At 51.7% G+C, this 22,437-nt stretch overlaps 5 protein-coding genes across 5 annotated transcripts; 2 read left to right on the top strand and 3 right to left on the bottom strand.

The window, feature by feature from the left end:
* Positions 1 to 342: 342 nt before the first annotated feature.
* On the top strand, positions 343 to 1,392 carry NECHADRAFT_33929 (uncharacterized protein; the record flags this gene model as incomplete). Its single annotated transcript, XM_003046380.1, has 1 exon — positions 343 to 1,392. One exon carries the CDS (start codon positions 343 to 345, stop codon positions 1,390 to 1,392), a length of 1,050 nt encoding a protein of 349 aa, XP_003046426.1.
* Positions 1,393 to 1,903: 511 nt separating this feature from the next.
* NECHADRAFT_57916 (uncharacterized protein) lies at positions 1,904 to 4,134 on the bottom strand (the record flags this gene model as incomplete). The annotated part of the gene is made up of 3 exons (XM_003045820.1): positions 1,904 to 3,194; positions 3,246 to 3,457; positions 3,512 to 4,134. 3 exons carry the CDS (start codon positions 4,132 to 4,134, stop codon positions 2,161 to 2,163), a joined length of 1,869 nt encoding a protein of 622 aa, XP_003045866.1. The 3' UTR covers positions 1,904 to 2,160.
* Positions 4,135 to 8,064: 3,930 nt separating this feature from the next.
* Positions 8,065 to 10,863, bottom strand: NECHADRAFT_34365 (uncharacterized protein; the record flags this gene model as incomplete). The annotated part of the gene is made up of 4 exons (XM_003045819.1): positions 8,065 to 8,218; positions 8,271 to 10,417; positions 10,467 to 10,631; positions 10,735 to 10,863. 4 exons carry the CDS (start codon positions 10,861 to 10,863, stop codon positions 8,065 to 8,067), a joined length of 2,595 nt encoding a protein of 864 aa, XP_003045865.1.
* Positions 10,864 to 11,531: 668 nt separating this feature from the next.
* Positions 11,532 to 13,248, bottom strand: NECHADRAFT_76140 (uncharacterized protein; the record flags this gene model as incomplete). Its single annotated transcript, XM_003045818.1, has 2 exons — positions 11,532 to 11,620; positions 11,877 to 13,248. The coding sequence occupies 2 exons, from the start codon at positions 13,246 to 13,248 to the stop codon at positions 11,532 to 11,534; spliced, it is 1,461 nt and encodes a 486-aa protein (XP_003045864.1).
* A 4,713-nt stretch (positions 13,249 to 17,961) lies between these two features.
* NECHADRAFT_32666 (uncharacterized protein) lies at positions 17,962 to 19,807 on the top strand (the record flags this gene model as incomplete). Its single annotated transcript, XM_003046379.1, has 3 exons — positions 17,962 to 18,161; positions 18,215 to 19,201; positions 19,255 to 19,807. 3 exons carry the CDS (start codon positions 17,962 to 17,964, stop codon positions 19,805 to 19,807), a joined length of 1,740 nt encoding a protein of 579 aa, XP_003046425.1.
* Between the last annotated feature and the right edge of the window lie 2,630 nt (positions 19,808 to 22,437).

Below are 22,437 nucleotides of genomic sequence, written 5' to 3'. Positions count from 1 at the left end.
TATTGCATGGCCTGATGATGGAAGCACATGGGCTCTATCATTGGGAGCAGAGGGCAATCTGTGGTGTCGCGCGGCGCCCGCTTGATGAGGGAATGGTTTGTTTTCGTCTTGGGGGGTTGATAGAGGGTTAGAGTATTTATTCTGTGTGTTTCCGCAAAAAGATGAAAGTCAAAAGAGTGAGATCATACTTTCTTGTGGAGAAATAAGGTAGCCAAGAACGAGGCTTCCAAGGTTATCACAAACCCCGCGCAACACCACATACACACATACCTCTCTCATCAACAATTAATACCTCTTTTTCTTTCACTTTTATCCTTGTTTCCTTGACACATCATCATCAAAATGAAGGTCGCCGTCTTTAGCACAAAGCCCTACGACAAAAAGTACCTGTCGGCCGTCGTAGCCTGCGACAAGCACGCTTCGTCGGGCATCGAGCTCGTCTTTCACGAGTTTGCTCTCAACGAGGACACGGTGTCGCTGGTCGAGGGCGCCGACGCCATCTGCGTCTTTGTCAACGACGTTGTCAACGACAATGTCATCTCTGCCCTGTCCGAGTTTGGCGTCAAGGCTATTCTCCTCAGGTGCGCTGGCTTCAACAATGTCGATCTTGACGCTGCTCAGCGCATGCGCATCATGGTCGCCAATGTGCCCTCGTACTCGCCCGAGGCTGTTGCCGAGTTTGCTGTCGCTCTGATTCAGACTCTCAACCGCAAGACGCACCGCGCCTACAACCGTGTCCGTGAGGGCAACTTTGCTCTTGATGGCCTTCTCGGTAAGACGCTGTGTGGTAAGACGGTCGGCATCGTCGGTGTTGGCAAGATTGGTCTTGCTACCGCCCGCATCATGAAGGGCTTTGGCTGCACCCTCCTCGCCTATGATCCCTTCCCATCTCCCGCCTTTGAGGAATATGGCGAGTACCGCGATCTTGAGGATCTTCTCCCCGAGTGCGACATTGTCAGCCTTCATTGTCCCCTCATGGACCAGACACGCCACATCATCAATGCTGAGAGCCTTGCTCTGATGAAGGAGGGCGCCATGCTGGTCAACACGTCGCGAGGAGGCCTCATCGACACCGAGGCCGTCATCCAGTCGCTCAAGACCAACCACATCGGAGGCCTCGCACTCGACGTGTACGAGGCCGAGGGTGAGCTCTTTTACAACGACCACTCTTCGCACATCATCCAGGACGACATGCTGATGCGTCTCATGACGTTCCCCAACGTGGTCGTCTGCGGCCACCAGGCCTTCTTCACCGAGGAGGCCCTCACCGAGATTGCCGAGTGTACCATCAACAACCTTGAGGACTGGATCACGCACAAGACGAGCAAGAACTCTCTGACCAAGGACCTCAAGATGCGCCGCCGCGATTCGCTGCCCGTGCGAGCCATCTAGAGTCTTTTTCTCTTTTCTCTCGTCTCGACCTTGTCGTCGTACTCCTTTAGCCCACACCTTGGCTTATACATTTCGTGATCACATCACACCACAACCAAAACAAGACCCAACATACACAATCCCTGCCACCCCCTTACCTTGTTCAAGTGGGCCTCGCCACTGGATGCCGATGCCACCTTGGACGCACTCGCGGATCTCGTTCGGCGTTGCCGAGCATTGCCGGACGAAGCCCGCCCGCATGAACACCTCCTTTATCCCCTGGCAACGCGACCGTACCGCTGGGTCTAGTCATGGGAAGCAACACGTGATCTCTTGTACTTTTGCTTTTGACATTTTTCTTGTTTTTTTTTTGCTTTTGTTTTTTATGACTGAGATACGACGACAAAATGGATTATAGAAGGCTTTGCTTTGTATGAAGCTTGCTGCAAATGGTCAGCAGGCTGGATGCTTTAGATCAAGGGGGAATATGTGAAAATGAAGCACTCACGCACACACTGGTCGGAGCGCTTTTCAAAAATATTCTTTATATAAATCGAGGGTATTATGCTAAATATCCAAGTAAACGCTTTTAAACGACGTGTTTCCTCCACCAGGGCATAACCAAAGCCTATGTATGTAAACCAAGCCTGTGCATAACCCAGCCCATTACCACCTAGCCCCTTGGCTATTTTCTCTATGTCGCACCACCCAGTCTATGTCTATAGTTGTTGTTGAAAGTATCCATTATGGATAGTAAGGAATGTTTGTTGTATGTATTACTCGCTTCGCTTAAGGGTTACTCACGTAACTCCTGGCGCGTCGCAAGTCTTCGTCGTTCTCAGTATCGGTACGGGGAGAAGCACCGCCAGAGGTGGCACCACGGCCCTTGGCCTTTTCAATATCGTCGGTCTCGTCTTCGTCACTGGCGTAGGCGTACTTGCTGCGCTGACGGATCCTGGCACCGAACTTCCAGAACATGAAGGGGATGGCACAGCATGCGAGACTGATAAAGGCAAGGAGAGTGGAAGCCCACTGATCGTTGAGACGGTCGTACATTTGCTCAGTGAACAGGACCACGGCGGCACCCCAGAAACTTCGGATACAGGTCTTGGCTGCAAGGGCGGAGGCGGCCTGGTGCTGGTAAGAGTCGACTAGGTAGTTGTTGGCGGCGTTGTACAGGAAGATGAAGCCGAAACCAACAGGGAAACCACCCATGGCGGGACCAGCCCAGGAGAGGTCGGCGTAGGAAGTCCAGGCAAAGATGAAGAGACCGATGGGAATGCACCAACACGAGATCATCATGGGGATCAGACGGACCTCGGCGGGAGGGTGACCGTTGTGCTTCTTAACGAGGGTGAGGTAGTGCTTGTTGACAAATGGAGAGCAGAGAGCGGAGAGGACGACACCGACGGCGACGGGAATAAACATGAGACCAGTCTTGCCGGAGGAGTAACCCTTGCCCTTCTGGTAGATGATGGGGAAGGCGACAAAGAACATGTAGAGAAGACCGTACAGGACACTCATGTAGAGAGAGATGAGGAAGACGATGAGCTCGCCAAACAGAAGCTGGAAGGGTCGGATGAGGAAGATGCGGAGACGCTCAGAGAGAGGTCGCATATCCAGCTCTTGCTCAGTGACGTGGTCGGCCTCGCCAGTCTCCTTGCGGAGCTTGGCAGCGCGACGGGCGAGAATGGTGGGTGTGTAGGTCTCGGGGACGGTAAAGGTGATGAGGACCCAGACGATACCGGCGAGGATAAGCTGGATCCAGTAAAGCCAGCGCCAGCCAGCAGCATCAGAAAGGAAGCCACCAACGAGGGGACCGACTGTAGTGTTTGTTAGTGAGTGTTAATCTTGAGTTTGTAGTTGTTACTTACTGGCTGGACCGATAAAGGGGGCGGCGGAAAAGGCAGCCATGGGAACACCTCGCTCCTCATTTCTCCAAAGATCGGCAAGTGTACCACCGACAAGAGTCATGGGAGCAGAGAATGCAATACCGTCTATGGCACGGCAGACGAGAAGAGTCTCTATGTTCTTGGCGACGGCGCAGGGGATGATGAAGATGACGGCGATGAGAAGAGTAGATGCGCTAAGACATGTTAACACCACAACCTTTTTACTCAAGAGATGGGAAAGAACTTACTAGATGACTCTTCGACCGTAAATCTCAGACAGGGGAGCAAAGATCATGGGACCAACACCGAAACCCACGACAAAGAGCGAAACACTCACGAGGGCGAGCTCATTGCTCACGTTGAGATCCTCAGTGACGCCCTTGATATCGGCAGTGATGACTGAAGAAGCAAAAGCGACGACGAAGCAGGTAATAGCGACACACATGGTGCACCACCACTTGTAAGCCTTGCTCCAGTTCTTTGGATTCTCAGGATCATTCGGCGTGAACGTAACAAGCTTGTACCTCCTCTCACCCTCCTTCTGCCCGGACTGTCTAGCAACAGAAGGCGGCTCAACAGGACCTGGGATACTACCACTGGGGACCTCGACGCGGTACTCATCGAGGTTTGCCTCTGCGCTGAGGGTACGGTAGGGAAGGTCAACGTCGAGATTCGGATCCCTCGTCTCCTTACGGGACAAGTCCGCTCCGTTAGAGTTTGACCTGGCGAGGGAGAGGGAACGACGGATACGGTTGATGGCGCTGGCGTGGGTCGCGATGGGGGCAAAGGTTGCTTCGACGTGGTCGTCGTCCTCACGGCTCGAGTCGCCGGGGAGTGTTGTCGACGATGTATTTGAGTGATTTGAATTCATTTTTGTTTTGTTGGTGTTGAGATATTGGAAAAGGGGTTATAGAGTAAACCAGTTTTCAATGAAAGCAAGAAGTAAAAGTAATTATGAAATACCAATCAAGGTAATGGAAAGAATGTATTGATATCTCAATGTTGTCAACCAAACTCTTTTCCTCTGCCACACGGGGGGGAGGCCAGGGCCCTATATAGTTTCTCTCCCTCGCCTGAAAAATCTGAAATCAAGATTCCACCAGATGATACCAGAGACATAACGACCTCACCCGAAAGCCGGAGCAGCGCCGCTCTGTTCCTGAATTTGCATCGCGTCGCCACCCGGGAATGCACGTTCTCGATGTGTGCAGTGGGGCAACCATGCGGCTGCGAACCGTATCCAACCCATGTGCTTTGTTTTTTGCGGCTCCAACCGATGAGACTAGGACCAGGCCGATAACAGATTTTGACTGGAAGGGGTTTTGCACGAGCGTGTACACCTGTTGGTTGGTTGGTTGACCTCAGCTAGCTTGGAGATTTCTCGGTATTTGGGCTGCCTTTCTCAAGATCCACAAAAATTACTCCCTGTGACGAAATTCTCATCTTTTTTGTTATTTCCTTTTTTTTTTTTTTTTTCAAGGGGGTCATGAGCCTCAGATCCAGAGGCTCGTGTGCCTGCCGATCTCCCAATCTCTTGGGATTTCTTTGTGTCTTTTTCTTTCCCCTCCCTCTGTTCCCCTTCTCTGCTTTCATCCTCTTCCTTTCGGCCTTGGCCCGTTGCAGATCTCGGAAGCTGACCGTCTCCACTTCGGTCCCGACGACTCCGATGTGGGTCCCGAACCTCTCGGCCGCGCCGTCATCGGAACGGATTTCCAACTGGGCTGAGACCCAAGACCCATGCTAGAGGCTCAAGCTACATGAACTAACGTCATGGACTGACCAAGGGACTGCCCAATCTTCGGTAATAACCCCCGGTTATACTGCACTGGACTGGACTGGATACCCTGTTTATTATCGATGCTATCAATTGATAATGCAATCTCTATTCCTGTTCCGGACCCTTGCCGAGCACACCTCTCTCTCGTCTCGTCTCGTCTCGTTTCGACTTCAACGCAGTTCCACCTCTATTCTCGCAATCCCATTCACCTCCTCCACCAGCTCCACGCTCACCGTGCCATCCATTCCGTCACCTTGTTCACCGGACTTCAAACTGCGGTCTCGTTCCACGCATGGCTGATTCCATCCAAAACTCGTGCCCGTTGCGACATGACCCCCATCAAGACCCTTCCCGTCCACCCCCGAAGCGGCAGAAGTCTGGTCCACTTGGGCCATGGCATAGTCTCCCTCACCGTCGACCTGTCTCAGACTTCCATCCTGCTGGACTACTGTGTGATTAAACGCGTCTTCCCGTCCGGCATGCAAGGCCCACGCCCTAGCCCACCCCTGTGCACTGAACGCCCAGAGAACCATGTCGGGTCCCGAATCTAGGGCAAGCTCCACTAGATTGCTGCAGATAGCTATGGCCTGCCCTCTAATCTCGAGTGGGTAAGCCGTGGCCTCTGAAGACGGATCGCCAAAGTCAATGTCACCGTAGCTTCCTTCGGACCGCCAGTCCATCGATAAGCCATCTGCATCAATACCCTCGGCTGTCCTCCAGCTGTGACGAGATCGACCTCGAGACATGGCAAGAAACAGGTCAGGAGGTATCGTGTAAAAGACAATCATCTGCTTGTCAGCGTCCATGGCCTTCTGTGGGCCCGAGCCGCAGCCTGTGGCAACCTCATCAGAGTTGAGCTGCATGCCATCTCCACTGTCGACTGAAAATGTTGCAACGACACGGACCCCATGTCGTGTGTCAGCCCCAGCAGTGTATAACACGGGTAACGGTGACGATGCATTGGCTGGAGGACGGAACCAGACCTTGCGTATTAAGCGATTCATCGACCCTGCTGGTGCATCAGTGCCCAAGCAAAGATACCCTGTCTTGGGATCCGTGAACAAGATGTGGCTTCCGTCGCTCAGGGGGACAGCTCTATCATGATCTGCCCTGCTGGGCGATATCCCATTGCTTCTCTCATCGACTTGCACCTCTTGGCCCCAGGCATCGCGTGCTTTCATCGAGGAGAGTCGACTTGGCAGATCAGCTACCGAGTGGATGTCATGGACGATGACGTCTCCACCTGCCGGGCCCATGACCGTTACACCCGCGCTATGCCCAGGTCTAAAGACATTGGCATTGGTCTCGAAGCCTTGGAAAGCGTTCCCGACTGGGCCGAGCAGATTACCGAGCGCCGCGGCAGAACTGATGAGCCGAATCTTTTGTCCCGTGTCTATACCGCTCCGAGCCGGCATGAAGAAGAGAAAGTCACTCGGAAACGTCAACGGGAACCATCTGCTGAAGTCGTGGTTCGCGAGAGCATCCACCTAGTGAAGCTCAATACCGCCTGTGCAGCCAAAGGCCACGCAGCTGCGGTGAGGGCAGATGGCGACCGAGCGTGGCGGGTCGTTGGCATGACAGATGCTTCTGTATACCGATCGCGGACCTTCTTCCAGACGCGGCGCCTGCGTCACGGGGGTGTCCCGGCAGACGCATGCAGCTGGCATGCGGCTGAACAGATTGGGTGTGCTCCCAAAAGAGTCATCCTCTGAACGTCTTAACCGTGTCTGAGTCAAAGCTGCATTTGTCTCGGTCATGACATCGCACACTATGCCCATGCGTCCCTCCATCAAAACTGCCACAGCATTTCGTCCTGATGATGTGTCCATACTGCAAGACATGACACGCTGTGGACATACGACAGTCGCTGCTGGTCGAAGCATGCCAAGACGTTTGCCCTCTCTCGGCCGTAACGGAAGACACCAGCTCAATCGCCTGCTGAAGCAGACATGGTTCAGCTCGTAGACATATAGGGTTCGTCCGTGCGTCACCATCAGAAACCGGCCGCAGAGGCTCATGGTGAAGACGAGGGTCCCATGCAATCTGGCAGTGGTGGAACCTGGAACAAGGCCACTGAAGTCGGTAAACCCAACCTGTTTGAACGCGCTCCCTTTCGTGCTGGCCAGATCACACTCCCTTGAGATCCATTTGCTCATTAATCTCTCCTGATCTAACATGTTGCGTGGTCGTGTTATCCTCAGGGGTTCCGAAATCTGTTGCAGGCTGCTCCACCATCCTCCTCTCTTGAGCATCTCGACGAGAAGCGAATGGCAGAGACCAGCACGGAACCAAGAGCGGGATGTGTAGCGAGCGGCGTTGAAGTCTTCTGGGTCAAGGTAAAGATAAATCTGTTGCATAATCTCGTAGGGTAGTCTCGTCGAAAGGGGGGCGTCTTCTGGCTCCTCGTTAGCTCGCTTCAAGGCACAGCGGGGATGGATGCCACTCACCATCCAGCCCAAGAATGCCATAATCGCTCCCGGGTAGCCTCTGAACGTTGGCAGCGCCTGCTGGCACGACGTGGATGGGTCCCGGGCCAGAGACCAGAGCCAAGGCCGCCATTCTCTAGTCGACTTGCCCATGAGGGTGTAGAGGTGTTGGTCGAGCCAAAGCGGCACCCCTGGATAGGAGAATTTCCGAAGACGTCTTGAGGCCAACCCCCACGCATGGAGGCTGTGGGTGTGTAACAGGGTATATGTCTGTAGGTTAGGTGAGGGAAAAGTGAGGAGGTGATAGTCACATTGCAGCAACGGGATGAATAGGAAGCGGCTAAGAGCCTGGTTCCTGCCCAAAGCAGTTACCTCAGAAAGATCACAGGCAAGAGCGTTAACCTCGGAGAGTCCCCTCCCCTCAAGGAAGAATCTTCCTGTCTCACGTCAACTAACGGATCAGGCAATCTGGATACTGATATCTTACCCCTGTTATTCCTCAACAAACTATGGAAATCAAGCACGTTTAAACTAAACTCCTTGTTAACAACCAAACAAGCGCCGTGTTCGTGTATCCCTCCTCTCAATGATAACCTCGTTAAACATTAGTTTCCCCGTTATCTCGCCAGACATTATCCTCCCCTATGCCAAGAGTGCTATCGACACCCTGAAGGATCGGTCGCTCCTGATCATCTGTTTCACTCTCGGGCAGCGGCGGGGGTGGTTCTTTGTAGATCCAAGGCTGCTGCAATCTGTCACAGTCAAGTCAGCTCAGAGTCATCTCGGGGATTTGGTGAAACTTACGGGGCTACAAGGCTGGGGTTCACAAAAACGAGTCCCTTTTCCTTGTATTCGTCAAGAGTGCTTCCTCGGCGAAGGATGGCCTGCGAAGGTCGAGGGCCGTCTTCTTCCTCAAAAGCATCGTCCATGGCAGCGCTGTCCTCTGGGTCCTCGCCAGCTCTAATGGCGCGGAGAGCGATATAGATGGTGAGGGGCTCAAACCGCTGCTTGATGTAGTAGCTATACCAGATTGAGAACGGCATCAGTGGCAGGATGAATGCAGATTGAATAAAAGCCTTCTCCGCTGCAATCTTACCAAACATGACCACCTCAAAGACAAGTAGACCGATGATGATACGTTGGCATATTATCCGCCACGCACCTCCGGTTGCATGTTGAGGCTGATCCATGGCATACAGTACCATGTACTTGAATGTGAAGTATCCCAAGCTGAAATAAATGGTGCCGACGATAAGGATGATGAGCCCTCGATTGAGAACACTGTAGATGAGGCAAAGATTGAAGACAAGCAAGGCCGTGGGCAAGAAGAAGCCATACTGGAAGGGAGGAGGCTGCTTCAGCTCCTCAAAGTCGCGCGGCGTCTTGGCCATCGACCGAAGGAAGGGGTAGAGAAACACACTCCCCGCCTCCAAGATTCTGAACGGCATCAGGCCGATGCCTTGCAACATGATGAAGGAGATGTAGAAAGTGGAGAGCCCCTCTACATCGGCAGCAATGACACTGGGGAGCTGGCTGGTGTCCTTGAGGAATTTCCGCATGACGGTGAAGAACTCGAATCCAGTCTTTGAAACCGCAAAGACGAAAAACGTGTTGAAGAAGGTGAAGAAGTAGTTCTTGGAGATGAGGGAAAGCTCCACGTCACCCTGAGATATCATTCCCTGCCGGTTGGAGAGGAAGTCGTAGAGATACGGGACAGCAACGTTAAGAAGTGAAACGACCAGAGCAGGGAGGCCGTTTTGAACCAGTGAGTGAATAATGTCGTGGCCTTGTAGCCAAAGCGCAAAATTAGGAAATGTCTTTCTGACGGCGCAGATGCTTAACCAGGAGGCCAGAATAGCCGTGGGGAAGATCCAGAGCAGGGTGAGAAACGTGATGAACAGCGTGATGGCCCACGACTTAAGACGACGAACGCCGCGTCGTGAGTAAGTGTTCCTCCAGACCAGGTCCGAAGGGGCTGGGGTTGGCTTTGTCAACAGCCGGCCGGGTCTTGGGTCGATGCGTGCCTGAATCACCATTTGGCAAGAGGCAACTGAATCCATAGTAACGATGGCCATGTCGGTAGCTGTGTACGTCTTGCCACGAGCGTCAATGATCTTAGCATCCAGTCGTCGAAGTCTTTCTTCGTAATAGTCGATCGCGTCGACGTTTCGGGACCGCAAACCAAGAGTACCGTAACGGATGTTAACTTTGGGCCTTCCTTCGTCCTCAGAATCCCACGGTCCCTGGTCCGAATCCAGGAGATGTCCGTTCTCGCCAGCCTCATTATCCAGCCCTCGATCCTGGGAGTCGCTGGGAGTTGCGCCGTTGGCTTGTTCTTGTCGGCGACTGTTCTTCTTTTTCTGGCGCTGTCGGTTTAGAAAGGTTGCCCAGGCGGCCTCGAGACTTCGAAGGGTAGTCTCTCGCAAATCCACAAGGTCGTCAAGCCTTTTCCAGTCGCGGCAGATGGTGACCTTTTCGACAGTACCAATACCCAGCTTTTCAATAAGCTGCTTTATTTGACCCTCAGACCTCAAGTCGTCCGGGATGCCCGTAAGACGGAATGTTCTATCCGTGACTGTGGATTGGGATCCAAGGTAGTCCTGGCGGTATCGAATGATGCGGAATGTCTCCCAATTAACAAAGTAGATAGTCAAGAGGACAAAGAAGTAGGTGAAGATGACATATGACCATAGCCAGCCTTTTTCCGCGCTGAGATCCACGTCATCCCCGTCCTTGTCTTTGAACGGGTCAACGCCCGAGGTCCAGAGCGAAGATTGACCTGGTGCATCAAACAGATCTTGGGCTTCGGGCTTGGTGCCCCCTAAGCCAGGTCCAAGGTCAAATTTAAATTTAAGATGATTGTATTTGATGTTGATAGGGCAGAGAACAGTGGTTGCGAAGAAAGCCATGACGGCAAAGAGACGGGTCGACATCTTGAAAAAGCTCAAAAACTATGGTTCATCAGCACTGGTCCATACGCTATCAAGATTTGGCTCGTACCACAAAAGCATCCAGGCCAGCTGATGCAAGAACTTGCTCTTCGGTGATCCTGTATAGGGGCGGAATCCAGCCAAACGCAGAATTGGGCAGGGAGGGGAGGCCGAGCGTGTGGCCGAGACGGCGTTTTCGTGCGGCGTAGAGAGATGGCCATCGCGGGCGTAGAAACTGTAGAATATCAGCATTATGCTCAATGATGCACAAAGGATCTCGAGGAGACCGAGAGCCCAAGGCAAGGCGTGGAAAAACGGTGAAGCTGGACATGACATACACAGAAGAGGAAAAAGGCGGACGCGCCTATCGCCAAGGACAAGACAAGCTGGACCGTGAAGTTTTTCTCGTTGTTGGGGGCCATCAAATCCTCCCTCGTGCATCCTTTTTCATCGTCTTCCAGCGCCATCTTGAAAAGCGGTGCTGGGCCAGCGGAGTTGCAATAATTGACGGTTTATGCACTGAGGTGCAAATGGGAAGGCTGAAGCTCCTCTAGATGGTGTGGCGCATGACGATGAGCCGATGACGTACAGTGACCTCAGACCCACACAAGCTTCATGTGGTTAGCGTCATGATGAGTCTGCCAATGCATCACGTGGGCTACCCTGGATCCATAATGCCAGCTTTGAGGGCACCTTTCCAAGCAACATCATCCGGTATGGTGTAGTGGCTAACATTTCGCGCTCTCATAACCTGAGGGAACAGTACCGCGGAGCCCAGGGTTCGATTCCCTGTACCGGAGTTCCTTTTTGCTGATCTAGGTAGATGATCATACTGAGATGCGAGGGTCACACGGCCATGAAGATCACAAGCCCCAATCCTAACACCCAATGTGCTTTGCTTTTTGCCCCTCGTGTTTATATGTTTGGACAAACAGTCTTTACTCGTTTTCTCTTGATAACTACGTTCCTGCCAGGCCAGAGTTGGTCATCCCCGAAACCGAGGAGAATATCGAGAGCTTGGTCGACACAGTCAAGTAACCATATTGCCCAGTTTCAGTCACAGTTAAGAGCACTGCCAAATACCGCATGACGGTAAGATGCAGAAAAGTTCAATTTATAGGAGTATTTCACTAAATTAGAAGCGCTCTCGCTCTCTAACATCATGCTGGTTCGCAATGCTTACTTGGCCATCGTCTACCACTGTGGGCGCGGTTGTAATACTCCCTGTTCCATTTGCGAAGTCAGGCAGGTTTCAAAGGAGATCTTCCAATGATTGTAGGGCAATAGATAAAGACGGATAGACTAACCTCAAGTATCGTCGATAAGAGAGATCAAGTTAACGGTATGTACATTGAAATAGAGCGACATTGCGTTTTCTATTATCTCAACTCTACCTTATACCCAATCATGATCAACCAGCAACCCGTCAAATAGCTCAAGTTAAAGAACCCAAAGCAAAACCCCATTCACAACTACAGACCTCCAAGGGGCCCTGCATAGGCACCAAGGCCAGAGTGCATAAAGGTACAGTTGTGGGATGTTGAGCTGGGCCAGAAAACAACCAACTCGCCCTCCAGCTGTCTCGCAAAGAACCGTCGCGGTCCTAGAACGACTCTCTTCCCATGGCCCCTTGTCTCCTCCGAGTAATCGTCGCTATCGTCGTCCAAGGTCTCCGCCTGCCCCTTGAAGTGATCATACGGGATATTGTTCCGTATATCATCCTGCCAGACATCACCCGAAAACAGTTCCCATGTGTCACGGTTAGGCATGAACCGATCATCATCAAAGAAGGCCCAGGCTCGCTGTCTGTAAAGTTCCGAGTTCATGAAGGTATCCAACAATGAGTAGCCGAGCAACTTCTTGTACAAGCCCGGTGCCTCGTGAGTTGTGGTGCCCAGGTCGGTGTTGGGCAAGGAATCAACGGAACGGTTGTGGACCTCGGTGTTGAAGGCTTTAAACCATGACCCAAGACGACGGCAGCCACCGATGCCAGTGTTGGCGACTCCAAGTATGCTGGAGACGAGGTCAAGGCCGTGATGCGCCAAGGTACCCGCGACGCGGGCCTCGCTCTTAGATAGACACGGGGAGTATTCAGGGTTCCAGTGAGTGTCGTACCCATCCCATTGTCGTCGAAAAGGGGAACGTTTCTCTCGTGCCATGGCATCGTTGCAACGAATAATCATGGCCCCGTAGAGCGATTCGAGGTAGTTGTGGACGCAAAGAAGTGCCTCCACCTCCCAGTGCGGTCCAACACGAACGTCTCTAACCTCCCAGAGCTTCTTCCAATTCCAGCGCCAGTACAAGCCGAGACTACACGTCTGGCTGTAGATTTTGGAGAGAAGCTCGTACCTCAAGAAGGCCTGGAAGAATCTTCTCCGCTCCGAGTCGCTCAACCGGTCAACGTCGAAAATGCCAGCCTGGGTTGGTGAAGGGGTCGGAAGCTGGCGGTACTGGCGGAAAGGGACACGAGCTATTGCTTTGGCTACGTAGTCTCCCATGAAGATGCGAAGTCGAATACGTAGCCTTTCCAGGTCCTCTATGGCCTCCTGGTCATGTGTCTCGAGGGGGTTGGACAACTGCTTCGACGCCCACATCTCGAGGTGATGTTCAACGGCCTCATGGGGATAATCGGGAGCATCCAGATCCGGGAAGGTCAGAACCGCCATGGCATCTTGCATGAGCTCATCGTCAAAGTCTTTTGATATAAACACCCCGGCAATGTAGCTCTTGGAATGCGTATACTCATGCAGCATGGCCGGCGACGCCCTGATCATCTGGTGGAGGCTGCTTGTCTGGAGTTGGGTCAGAATTTGAACCTGAAGCTCAGCGGGAAGTGACAGGAAAGGATCCATCTCGTTCGGTATCTGGAGGTTGCGAGGGTTAGATGATATGCTCGTGGTCTTGGTCTCGTTGACAACTCACGAATGTGTTAAGGTGCGATGTTCTCAGTGAAGGCAGAATAAATTCTCGAAAGTATTACGATAAGCTCTTGACTCCAATGCTTTGGAAGATCCTGTGATGTCGATGTCCTGTTTCGAGCTCCGATGGGATGTTCATATGTTTATATAACATGAAAGGGTATATGTAACCTCCTTGTAAAGTCCATGTATGCATTCACAAAGTCAAATGGTCAACTCGGCAGAATCAAGTTCTAACAAGCTCTCAGTAGGCATGATTATACCTAATGGTAACGTTCAAGTAGTGAATATGGATTTGATAGTAGTTACTGCTTAGCCCAGTTTGCTCGGCACTTCTTAGCATAGAAGTAGAGGATCAGGCCGTAGTAGTTTCAATTTTTAGATGTTCAAATGGCATGCGTGCAAGCTGGAAATTTGCAACAGCTCAATCTGCGTGACTTCGTATAGACAGTGAAGCAGCGAGGCATGGATTTACCAAGTTTCTTGCTACATAAAAGTATGCTCAAGAGTTGACACTCGCATGGAAAATGTATCAAGGGTTCGGCGATAAATAAGGTTGGGGTGGAAGATGCAACTCTAAAGCTTGAATCAAGGTGATGCGACATACAAAACAACAAGGACAAACCCATTCTATATTAAGAGGCAAATGCCTAAGCAAAGTTTGTATAAAAACAATTCAGCGTTGGGAAACTTGGCTGTTGCTATCCCTCGCTGCTCACCCGATAGGCACTGGTGTAAGTGCGACCATAGGCAGCTTGGGCGGGTTCAGGTCAAGCTTAACAAGAACCATGACACAGTAGATGTACATATGTAACTTTTTTCTTATTCAACAATGTGTAAGGACTACAATAGACTTCTGGTTGTCAACTCAAGGTAGGTAGTGACACTGCTTCTGTGGCTCCGGCCCCTACTCCCCAGGTTGCCACACTCTGCCCTCTCTGAGCCCAGTAAAGCTACATCACGCTTCAGAATCGTACCGCTTGATCCCATGTCTTGTTTAAATGATCTAGAATAGTTCCTTGGCTGCTTGGCTGCCGCAGGTGGGCACCCCACGCCCTCCACCAGACTATCCCCTCCCCGACAGCCCGGACCGGACTACGAACTCCTACTCCGGTGGAGTAATTTATTCCACTATAGAATGTCTCATAATGAGTCTGATATATCGGTATTTAACATGTGGCTACCTCGAAGGATGAAGGAAATGGCCGCTGGATGGAAGGGTATGCCACTGCGGCCAGGTCATCTTGGGGGCGATAGGCAGTGGCCAGAGTTAAGAAGTACGTTCTCATTAAGAACTAGACATCAATCTATCATGTAGAGTCGCATATTTGGCCTATATCGACCTACAACTTGCCGTGAACTTCCGAGTTGTTGAGAATCACGTCGGACATCAACTCCTTGGGTCAGCCAACGAGACTCTACCGCCGCTTTTGTCTGATCCATAGACCACTTAGATCATCCTTTATTTTATAGCAATCACACTCAATGGTTTCGGCCACTTTCATTCAACCCATTGGAGCAGCGGCCTCAATTCGTCGCCAAGAACAACTCTGGTTAAATCGCCGAGTCACCCCACGCAAGAACCCCGGGCATTATTTCAACCGAACTGACATTGGACAGCCCGTACGTCGTACAACAGCGGGATATGATTCCTTTTGTAAACGGCTCATCAGCAGATCGGCTTTTACGTTACACCCCCTGGCCCGTCACAACACCCTTGCATCCTGGCCTGCAGTGAGAACCCGGGAAAACCTTGCATGGATCGTTTGATATTCTGGTGAGGGTATCAATTCTTGCGGAGCATGGGGTCGACGGGGTTTTCCTATCTCTTTGACTGCGCGAAGACTCCCACACGGTACCAGTCTCCACTACTAGATCACTATCTAAGTCGCATACTAGCCTATGGCGAGATGTTAGTTCTATATCTCAATTTGAGTGAGGGTAGAGAGATATTAACCGTGATTAGTGAAGATCCCTGCAAGATACCCAATGGGAGTCTCCGCGCAGTCAAAGAGATGGATTAGTCTCGTGATGGGGGTAATTTCATCCTCTGGTTGGATGGTTGGCATATGCAGATGGTAGCATCTGGACGGATTGGACATTTCGTGCTTTCAAGTTGACCAATTTTTTGAGATCTTGTAGTGGCAACTTACAGGGGCTAAACGGACCCTCGGATGAACTTGTTATTGTCTACACTGTAACTGTATCATCGCAACGGTTTCTGAAAGCGGCAATATACGGACGGCCCCATCAACTCCCTTGTAGTTAACCGTGCCCCTCGATCTCGAATCATTATCTATACTACAAACTAGCAGATCCAGAAATTTCTTGAACTAAATGACACTAACATAAGTAAAAAGGGGATCTCTTTATTGCCATGTACGTCACTTGTCTAAGGCGACTTTTTCAGAGTGGCGAGACCACAATTACCTGTTTAGGGAAAAACGATGCGAGGAAGCACGACCATGATTCATTCAAGACAAATTCTCCGGGGGATAAAAAAAGGACTTCAACAGGGCTGTCAAATTCGGCGAACCATCCGAATGCTTCCGACCCCATGGTGGGAGGGAACCATGTTTGACGAGGATGAGGGGACCACTCTTTGAATGGCGTGTCTAGGATTGATTACTTTCTGTTATCAATCAGGATCATTAGCTTCTCCTGTAAATAGAGTAGATTCATTCGCCTGCTAAACGACGGCCTCATCCGTTGTCAATTCCCGATGCTACGTATAGCCTGAGCTTTTCAGGTCTTCTCCCCCCACGTACCTTGGCTCGGACCACAGCTTGGCAGGCATTGTAGCATTGAGGTTTCCACATCTAAAGGCAACAGGATTCACGTCGTGTTGCATTGGTGGGTTGAAGGTTGTAGACCCACGGGGGGAGGGACCTTGTTCCTTTCAACCCCATCTCCGCGCGACTTGCCGGTGGCCTCCGTTTCGAGTGTTTTTTTAATACTTGCGTATGTCAGTTCCGTATAGACTTGGCGGATATTGCTCAAGCCGATTGACCCGATCAATTCAGTTGTTGGTCATGTCGTTAGCCACTTTGAGCTAACGGACAAGGGAGAAAAGTAGTAAACCAACAGCATCTAGAAAAAGCCTCCTACGTATGAGTAATTCACTCTCACTGGCCCTCAAATAACGTTACAGAAGTACCCTGGCCCAAAAAGGTCCGGCTTGGCGGGCCAATGTGGACTTGCGGAGTTGGTCTGAGCAACTTGAAAGGACCGATATCCACCGCTTGAGGGAACAGATCTCATGCTTGCCACGCGGTACAGGCCAAGAAACCCCAAATGGTCGGCGTTAGCCAACACTGTAACCGATTTGCCCCCAAGGACGGTCCTTCCCGCCTGAAGTGCCATGCGTGGGATGGGAAGAGATGTAAATGGCGCCTCGCCTCGAGGCGAGAGCCTCTTTTAGATTGATCTTATCTTATCTCCCATCAACTGAGTGAGTGAGTGAGTGAGTGAATGGATGAGGTCGAGCTGCCACACACCCCCGGCACTTCTAGACGACGGCTCGCAGACGCTTGCGCCCCTTGACAAGCGCCAGGGCTGAGACGCCTCACCTTAAACTCACGACTGTGAGAAAACCGTTCTCATTGTTAACCTCGGGTAAAAATATCAGTCGAGATCGTGAGGAGGGAAGCAGGCCATCCCCATTAACATTGTTTCTCCAGAAACGCCAAGAAGAACCACAACAGAAATTGAAAAGAGTGAAAAAAAGCAAGCGAGGAACCGGTCATAAGCCGGGGTTGCCAGGGCCCTAACCATGCAAGCCAGAGGAGAAAAAGCCACGAGAACGAGCGTCTTGGCAAGAAGAAGCGTCCTGACCATCAGAGGGTCCTAGAGTGCCCTGACTCGCGTCTGTACCAATCGCTCGGGAAAGAAGGGAGTGTGAAATTTGTGTGTTGTCACAGGAGAGCATTGCTTGGCTGGCTAGCTTTCCAAGGATAGCGTGGGATCAACAGAGACTGCGCCCGATATATCAGCTTATCTGATCATCTGATAATGCAAGAAAAAAAGAGAGAGACTGAGAAACATGTAGCATCCTTGAGGCGAGCTCCTCCGATGGGGGACAAATCCTTCCTTCAACTCCATACGGCAACGATCTACTCATGAGCTCCCTGTACACGGTCCAATCAGACACCATGGCTTCCACGTCCGATGCTATTATCCCATGTTTGACTACTCACACGCGACCCAAACTCCACCTTGGAGGTCCATACTCCCTACATACGACCTGATGGATCCTGCAATATGCATCTCTCGTTCTCTATTCTTCTCGTTCTCGTTCTGGGGGCCCAATCTTGGCATTAGTCCGACTTCCGGAACAGGCGACGGACATCCATTTCTCTCCCTCCAGGACAGGGTCAAACTGTAAGACGATCCCTGCAGGATCCAGCAAGATGTCCAGCCCCGATCCCCAATTGACTGCTGTACGGACAAAGAGCTTCGTCCGTCTGGCCGTTTATGAGTGAATGCAACGTTGTGTATAAAGCCGGACTGTCGCTGTTACTCTGCTCTCTCATTCTCCACGCCTGTCCTTTAGACCTCAGAGTGCCCTGGCCATCTAAAGCCCACTCTCTTCCCTCTCAAGCTCTTTCAAGTACCCTTTGAGCCCGCAGGTGTGCAAACCAAGCAACAATGGCTGCACAAATCAGCCCGGCGCCAGCCGAGGAGGAGCGCGACTATGAGAAGCAGATCAACCCCGAGAACCAGGTCAACGACTATCCTGACAAGGAGAGCGACTCGGAAGACAGCGGCATCAAGCAGGATGGTGTAAAGGCGGTTGAAGCCGTTACCCAAATCTGGTCCCCGGCCATGATGTGGGCAGTCTTTGGCTTGTGAGTAGCATTCACACAGTTTCTAGTGACCAACATAAACTAACGTCATTCAGCCTCTACATGGTCAACTTTGTCGATACCCTGCTTCAAGCTGTTCACGGCAGTCTTGTGCCCTATGTCACCTCATCCTTCAACCAGCACGGTCTCCTCGCCGTCACAAGCGTCTTTGGCTCCATCATCGCCGGTGTGAGCAAGCTAGCCATCGCCAAGATCATTGATATCCGCGGCCGTAACGAAGGTTTCCTCCTCATGATCCTCATCATCATCCTCGGAATGATCATGAAGGCCGTCTGCAAAAACGTCGAGACGTACGCCGCCGGCCACACCTTTTACTGGGTCGGCCACGTCGGTTTGAGCTACATCATCGACGTCGTCCTCTCCGACATGACGTCCCTCCGCAACCGTATGATCATGTTTGGTCTCTACATGAGCCCCCGTCTCGCCTCGACCTTTGGAGGCCCCAAGATCGCCGAGCTCTTCCTGAAGCACTCGACCTACCGATGGGCTTTTGGCTCCTTCTGTATCATCCTGGTCTTCTTCTCCATCCCCGTGTCCGCCATCTTCATGTTCCACGAGTTCAAGGCCAAGAAGATGGGCCTTATCCCCGAGAAGAGTGGTCGCAGCCTCTGGGAGTCTACCAAGTTCTACGTCATCGAGTTTGACGTTGTCGGCATGCTCCTCACCATCGCCGGTTTCTCTCTGATCCTGACCCCCCTGAACATTGCCACCCGAGCCCCCAATGGCTGGGCTAGCGACTACATCATCGCCATGATCGTCGTTGGTGTCGTCTGTCTTGCCGGTTTTGTTGCTTGGGAGAAGTGGTACGCCAAGGTCCCGTACATCCCCTTCAAGTTCCTCAAGAACAGGACCATTCTGGGCGCCTGCTGTCTCAGTGCCTTCCTCAATATGTCCATCTTCGCCTGGGACACCTACTACATGTCGTACCTTCAGGTCGTCCACAGCCTCAGCGTCTCCCTCGCTGGCTACACTCTCAACGCATTCTCCGTCACCTCGACCATCTTAGCTCCCTTTATCGGACTGTAAGTCTATAACCTATTTCACAGGGATGTGTTCCTTACTAACGTTTCCTTAGTTTCCTTCGATGGTACGGTCGATACTACTGGCCCGCTGTCTCTGGTCTTCCCTGGTGTATCGTTGGAACTGCCCTCCTCATCCACTTCCGTCACCCCGGTGTTGAGGTCGGTTACCTCGTCATGTGCCAGGTGTTCCACGGTGTCTGCGGTGGTATCTGGGCCATGTGTGGACCCCTCGCCATCATGACTCAGGTCAACCACCAGGATATCGCTGTCGCCCTCGCCCTCTACTCCATGTTTGGCTCCATCGGCCAGGCCATCGGCTTCGGTATCTCTGGTGCCATCTGGACCAACGACCTCCCCAAGGAGATGTACAAGGCCCTTCCCGAATACGCCAAGAACGAGACCGCTGCCCTCTACGGCGACATGGTCAAGCAGATGGCCGACCCCGTCGGTACCCCTATCCGCGACGCCGTCATCCACGCCTACGGAGTTGTCCAGCGACAGATGGTCATCGCCGGCTGTGCTTTCCTGCCCTTCATCGTCATTTGCGTCCTGGTCTGGCACAACAAGCCCATCGACCGCAAGCAGACTAAGGGTAACGTTTTCTAAACGCGCCCATGAGTATCAGCTGTGCTGGATGAGAGACGTTGACGTCTTGACGGTCTTTGTCACGCGGCCACGTTGCCATAAAACTTAAAAAGTACCATTTTGAGATATCACATACATAGTTGTTAAAACTTAATTCGATTCTTCAACACATTATCTCCTGGCAAGTTCGTTCTCTATGCTTTATTGTCTCCGCCAGATGGCATTATAGTAATTAGCACCTGTCTCCATCCTACCGGAAGACATAATGACAGAAAAGCGACATAGTATGAGCCCCAGTATACCTGTTACGTCCAGTCTTTTCAGCTACCTAGTAGCAGTACGCAGCTACGTGCTCACAATACGCTCTAGGAGCAACACAGTAGCCAGTGAGGCCGTTCAGGGGGAATATGACCAAGACCAAAACTGGGAATCCAAGACTTTGCGATGTATGTGTGTCACTGTTGCATACACCGAGGGGATTGCAAGGCTGATACTCGGCATGGCCAACGTGTCAATAGCATATATATGGGTTGCTCGCTCACCTGCGTGTGATTATGCAAGGCACATTGTTGGGCAAATTGAAGTTGCTAATTGTATGCAGCCACTGGCAATTCCGGGCTGTCAACATCAAATCATCATCTTAGTCAATGACTTCTTTGCATAACCATTTCTTGGCAGTTTTCAACACCAGAACCCCAAAGGAATCTCTTCCATCATATGACCTGACTTTCATCGGCGCAATTGCGTTCAAGACTTATCGAAAGTTCCATCTCAAAGGCGTTCAAGAGAGACAAAACTAATGCAATGCATGAGCTATCACTTCTCTGAGTATATCAGGCTGTGCCGCTCTCGCCGTGTGAGCTCAACCCAGAACAAGGCTCTGAGTAACATCATTACGCATAGATCAACGGATGCCCGCGTCGTATTCTGACCTCGTGAGCTCGCTTATACCGCAGCCTGGGCAAGACGACGCCTGATATGATACTCGTCAACTGCTGTGAAACCGAAACCATTGCGATAGCGCCAAAGCAAGTCGAGTATCATCCTTGGCTCTCTATTTTCCGCCTCGTACATATTAGCCCGAGGTCAAAGCACGCATTATCATCCCATGCCTCGTCAAAGTTGCAACCACCCGCGCTCACAAGATCCATTGCCCCCCTGCTTTGTGCGACCCCAAGCCCCTCTCTCTGCCACGGCCACGTCGAAAGGGGAAAGGGCTCGTTGCACAACTAGCGAGTGGCTAAGCAAAGTGCAAAACAGGCTCGGTGAGAGCGGTCGTACATGATAGTAGTTCCAAGGGTGGTGGACCATGTTTTTGCCCGTCGCCAACAAGTAATTCGACTCAAACCAGAGGCAGACATCGCAAGTTCCTCATTTTCTATGCATGTGTCCAAAGTCGCAGTGTATCAGATGGTCTTGTATGTATTTCTTTTGTTGTTCAGCATGCTGTTTGAAGAGCCTCTTAAGAAACCGCGGAGAGTGATTGTCTTTCCTCCCAAGGCTGGCACATCCAATCGGGGGTGCATCCTCCTAGACCCAACCCGGGGCGATGTCTCGAAAAAAGCTCACCGCAGGATTTAGCTCTGGCTCTGGGATCCCCAGTCGAGGGATGAGATGCCCATAGGTTGAGTTGAGAGTATGCGAGGAGCTAGAGAACGACGTTTGGCGATGTTGGTAGCGTGTGCATCGGGCGACGAAGATGCTGCTTCCCGCTAGTCTCAAGTCTCGGTCAGGAGTTCTCCGCTGATCCTTCAGGAGGGCAATACATAGAGCGAGGAAATCTTCTGCTTTCTCGGTTTTTACCTCCAAGGCAGGAAGAGCCTCGCAAGAGAATGCCCCTGAAGTTCAACCCAACGAGGCATATCATCTCTGTAGCTGCTCTAAGATCATCAAAGTTCCCCAGATACCTCGTTCAAGGTCTCTGCAACGTTTCTAATGGCCAAGGACGAGTTAGAGGGCAGCCCACGGGCTAGGGATGAATACCAAGGGGAAACAACACGCCTCCCTCCCTCGACACCAAAAGCCAACAACGACACTCACGCTTCTTGCCCCCAACCCATCAGCCACAAACTGTGCCTCGAGCCAGAAAGAGACATTGCCGGCAGTAAATTGGTTTACAACAATCAGTCCAAGCAAAATTCACCAGCAATGGCTCGATTTTTGGCTGAACGTGATAGCCCCTGGACTGTCTTTGGCCAGACGGGCTACCCTACGGCAGAATCACCACCTGATTTTGGCACCAAAACCACGACGGCAGTGGCCACTAATGGTTCGGCAAGCGATCAAGGGCACGAGGACATCTAGTTCTAGAAGGTGGGAATGGGCAAGTCGACAGTGAGGTCAAGCCAGTTTGTGATGAAACTCAACGTGGGAAAGACAAGGCTAAGGTTCGACAGTCTTGAAGTGACACTTAGCGTGTTGCTGAAGACCACATGTCTTAGATGGCGTAATTTGGAGGGTGTTTTCGGAATTGACCAAGAAAGTCAGAGGGATGAATGGGTGCGAGGCGACCTCTAGAAACTTTAGGCATGAAGATAGAATACTACGGGCAACTTGGCTTTGCCAATCCTCAACCTAAACCAGTCGTGGCGGTTCACAACTATTTCGTTAAAATCTCTCTGACATTGCCATGTATACCATCATAGTGCCTG

This window comes from Fusarium vanettenii (assembly GCF_000151355.1).
Source record: "Fusarium vanettenii 77-13-4 chromosome 2 genomic scaffold NECHAsca_18_chr2_1_0, whole genome shotgun sequence".
Lineage (NCBI taxonomy): Eukaryota > Fungi > Ascomycota > Sordariomycetes > Hypocreales > Nectriaceae > Fusarium > Fusarium vanettenii.
The sequence above is the reverse complement of the archived record's forward strand: the minus strand, read 5'-3'. Positions and strand labels throughout refer to the sequence as shown.